We start from the raw sequence: 3,809 nt of genomic DNA, 5'->3' as shown, positions 1-3,809 counted from the left end.
TTTCTTTTCTTTTCTTTTCTTTTTTAAGGTTTTTTTTGTTTGTTTGTTTTGTTTTGTTTTTGTTAATTCCCCATCTCCCCTTACCCCACAGGATGGCCCCCAGCTCTCCAGCAGAGCCCACTTCCAAATTTAGCCACCTGGAGAAATCTTTATTTATTTATTCTCTTTCATACTCTTTTCTCTTCTGTTTTATATTGTCATACGCTGCTTATACTCCATGCAGAGAGTCCAGTGACATAGCCATTAGGCCATCTGCTGATCCCTCATGTAGTTTTCCTAGGGTTGTCTTCCCCCTCCCCCACTGGAGTAAACTGAGCACAGACTGGGCAAGAAACTTTCATAAACTTGAACAGCCCCTAGGAGAAGCATCTGGGTTCTAACCCGAGTCCTCTATGTCCCCAACCTCCACACCCCAGATGCCCAGCTCCCGGGCTGGCCACCCATCAGCACCGGGGGCATCTGAGGCTGCCTGGGGCAAGACGGTGATGGGATCAGGGATACAGATTCACGGGGTATGGACACAGGGTGGCAGCCCACTCCTCGCGGCTTCTACGGAATAGAGCCCACCCACCTGAGGGTTTGTCCCGAGAACTTGCTGTCCCTCCTTGCCCGGACCCCGGCCTGGGCTTCCCTCCTCCTGACCTTCCTGACTCATGGGGAGCTGGCAGGTGGGGTCCCTCCTAGGAGTAGATGACAGAGCATGAGGGAGGGGCTGCAGCTACGGGAGCTGGCCAGTCCTCACCCCGTGAGGGTGGACGTGAAGCCTCTGGCCCCCTGGGGACCTGCGCCCTCGGTCTGCAGAGTGTGTGTGTGTGTGTGTGTGTGTGTGTGTGTGGACAGGATGGTCCCCGCCTCCCCCCGTGGCACATGCGACCCAAGTTCCCCTTCCGCTATGGTTCGCACCAGCTTCCTGCGGAGGCTTCCTCGCCCGACCACATGAGGGCGTGTCCATCCCCGATTGAGGGACCTGGTCCGGCGGCCTGGCAGACACAGAGACATGCTGGCCCTGCTGCTGCTGTCCCTGCTCTGGGGGGGGTGAGTGGGCCGCAGGAGGGGGCCGGCCCAGGTTGGGGGGGACCAGGTCTACAGCTGAGCCTGTGTCCCCCAGGACCCCTGCAGAAGGAACCCCAGAGGACCAGCTGCAGGAGTGGCTGACGGTGCAGGAGGGCCTGTGCGCCCTGGTGCCCTGCTCCTTCTCCTACCCCTGGACTGGCCGGGGTCCACTCTACATCTCCTGGTTCCGGGAAAGGGACCGTAAGCTGGTGGCCACGGACAACCCGGCCCGAACACAGAAGGAGGAGACCCAGGGCCGATTCCACCTCCTTGGGAACTTCAGGACCAAAAACTGCTCCCTGCATATCAGCGACGCCAGGATGGCGGACACGGGGCGCTACTTCTTCCTAGTGGAGAGTGAGATGTCTGTTCAACGCGCTTACCGGGACAAGCTGCTCAATCTGCAGGTGACAGGTACGGCCGGGTCCTGGGAGAGGACCTGGGTGTGGAGAAGCCCGCGTGGAGGGGACAGGATGTTGGGCACTCCACCCGACCTGGGGCCAGCATGGCGGGGCATTGTCCTCTCGGGGTGGCACGGTGGGTCCCCATCCCCTGGCCCGGCATCTCCCTCTGTCCCCCTCAGCCCTGACAGAGAAACCCACCATCCACGTCCCGGAGTCTCTGGAGTCCGGCCAGCCCACGAGCCTGCGCTGCGGCCTGCCGGGGTCCTGCGGAGGGGGACAGCGCCTCACGTTCTCCTGGGAGGGGGACGCCCTGCGGGGGCTGGACTCCGGGACGCTGCGCTCCTCGATGCTCACCCTCACTCCCACGCCCCAGGACCACGGCACCAGCCTCACCTGTCGGGTGAAGCTCGAGGGAGCTGAGGTGACCACGGAGAGAACCGTGTACCTCAATGTCACCTGTGAGTGCTGGAGGGACGGGGGGACGGCTGGTCCCCAAGAGCTGTGTGCCTGTGGGTGGGTCGGCCCCTCACCCCCTCTCCTCTTCCCAGATGCCTCACAGTCGGTGACTACCACTGTTTTCCAGGGAAGCCACACAGGTAGGTGACCCTGTCCTGTCTGGGGCCGTGATGGGGCAGCTCAGGGCTCAGAGCCTGGAATGGAGCACCCCACCCCCAGCCTGGGGCGCGCCTCCCGCCAGTCTTCACAGGCAGACCCAGTGTCCCCTGTGCCGGCTCCTTTTTCTCTCAAGTTACTTGATTTTTAAAAGAATTATTTTAGTGGAACCAGCAGTTAGTGTAATGACTGTGTCGCAGGACTCCCACGTAGTCGACCGCGGTTCAAGTCCTGGACCTGGTGGCTTAAACTCACACTGGGTGCGTGTGTGTCCATGCCCAAGATCCCAAGAGGAGAATGGAGGAGAAGGGATTGCGGCCTGGTCATCTCCCCGGGGAGTGATTTCTCGCTTTCTGTCTCTCTGTCTTTCTGGCAAGCACACGCATCCTATAGCAAAACCCTCTCAAAAAAAAATATATTTTGTTTAGCTTTATTTATGTATTTATTTATGTATTTATGTATTTATTTATTTATTTATCTATTTATTTATTAATTATTTTAGTTTGACCAGAGAATGACAGAGAGTGAGAGACAGAAAGTGAGAAAGCATGCCACCAGGTCTGGGACTTGAACCGTGGTCAGCCACATGGGAGTCCAGTGTTCTTATCTACCATGCCAACTGCTGGTCCCCCACAAGTTACTTTTAACTATGAGGAAATAAAACCCACCATACTGTTTTTTTGTTTTCTTTCTTTTTTTAAGAGTATTTTGCCCGAGGGAATGTGCTCTGGCCAGAGAGAGACAGAGACAGTGGGAGGAAAAGTGAGAAGTCACCCCCTTGGGTGGGGGACGGCCACGCTGCAATCATTTCCCCTCAATTCTCTGGGATCTTGGGCATGCAAGCACATGTACCCCAGAGTGATTTTCAAGCCACTGGATCTGGGACGCCAACTGCAGTTAGCCTTATGGGAGTCCGGTGATACAACCACTAGGCATCTGCTGGTCCCCACCCCCACCATCCTGTCTTTAAGAGTACAAGTCCCGGGTCAGCAGGTTGCAGTGGTTAGGTGGACAATTCCACATGGCAGCTTCTGGGTTGGAGTCCAGATCCGGCATCTTGAAAGCACTCCAGGTGAGAGGGCCTGTGCGCCCCAAATCTGGAAAGGAGAATGGAGAAGGGACCAGGCCATGGAGGGGTACGCTCTCACCACCTCTCGATTTCTTTGCTTCTCTCTCTGGGGAGCTCATGCGTCCTCTGGCAAATTAAAAAAACAAAAACAAAAACAAAGTACAGTCGGGCTTTGCGAGTCCATCCATATGTCTACCAATGCCCAGAAGTCTTCATCTCGAACAAGCCAGCTCTGCACCCATGGAAGACTAACGCCCACTCCCTCCCCGCCCCTTCCACCCTCTCCTTCTGTGTCTATGATTTGGCTATTCTCCACCCACTCCCTTTTCTCTGATTTGTTTCTTTTTTTAATGGTTAAAAAAATGGGGGGTGAGCACCCTCCCCCACGGGGCGTGGTGCACTGCGGTTCGTCCGCTTTCCCCATCCTGTCGGGGTTGGGGCACTCATGCTCACGCACGTGGTGTGTTTTTCAAGCCATTCCAGGGCAGGATCTGAACATGGTGGGCCACGTGGGATCTGGCTCCGGGGCACAGCGCTAACCCTAACGCTATAGGGCTGGTCCCTGCTTGGATTTCTGGCCGCCCTCACGCCTCGCCTCGTGGCACGCCTCCTTCAGCTCCGATCTGATCATCTTGCAGGAACCTGCGAAGTCCCCACTTCCCGTCGCTCTT

General features: G+C 56.8%; 1 protein-coding gene across 1 annotated transcript in view; it reads left to right on the top strand.

The window, feature by feature from the left end:
• Positions 1-902: 902 nt before the first annotated feature.
• The window catches only part of LOC102482022 (sialic acid-binding Ig-like lectin 5), a 73,071-nt gene continuing 70,164 nt past the window's right edge, over positions 903-3,809 (top strand). The window contains 3 exon segments of the mRNA XM_027775380.1: positions 903-1,035; positions 1,109-1,467; positions 1,637-1,718. Of these exon segments, the coding sequence (XP_027631181.1) occupies positions 998-1,035; positions 1,109-1,467; positions 1,637-1,718 (479 nt within the window). The 5' untranslated portion in view covers positions 903-997.

This window comes from Tupaia chinensis, unplaced genomic scaffold (assembly GCF_000334495.1).
Source record: "Tupaia chinensis unplaced genomic scaffold, TupChi_1.0 Scaffold000559_1, whole genome shotgun sequence".
NCBI lineage: Eukaryota > Metazoa > Chordata > Mammalia > Scandentia > Tupaiidae > Tupaia > Tupaia belangeri.
The sequence above is the reverse complement of the archived record's forward strand: the minus strand, read 5'-3'. Positions and strand labels throughout refer to the sequence as shown.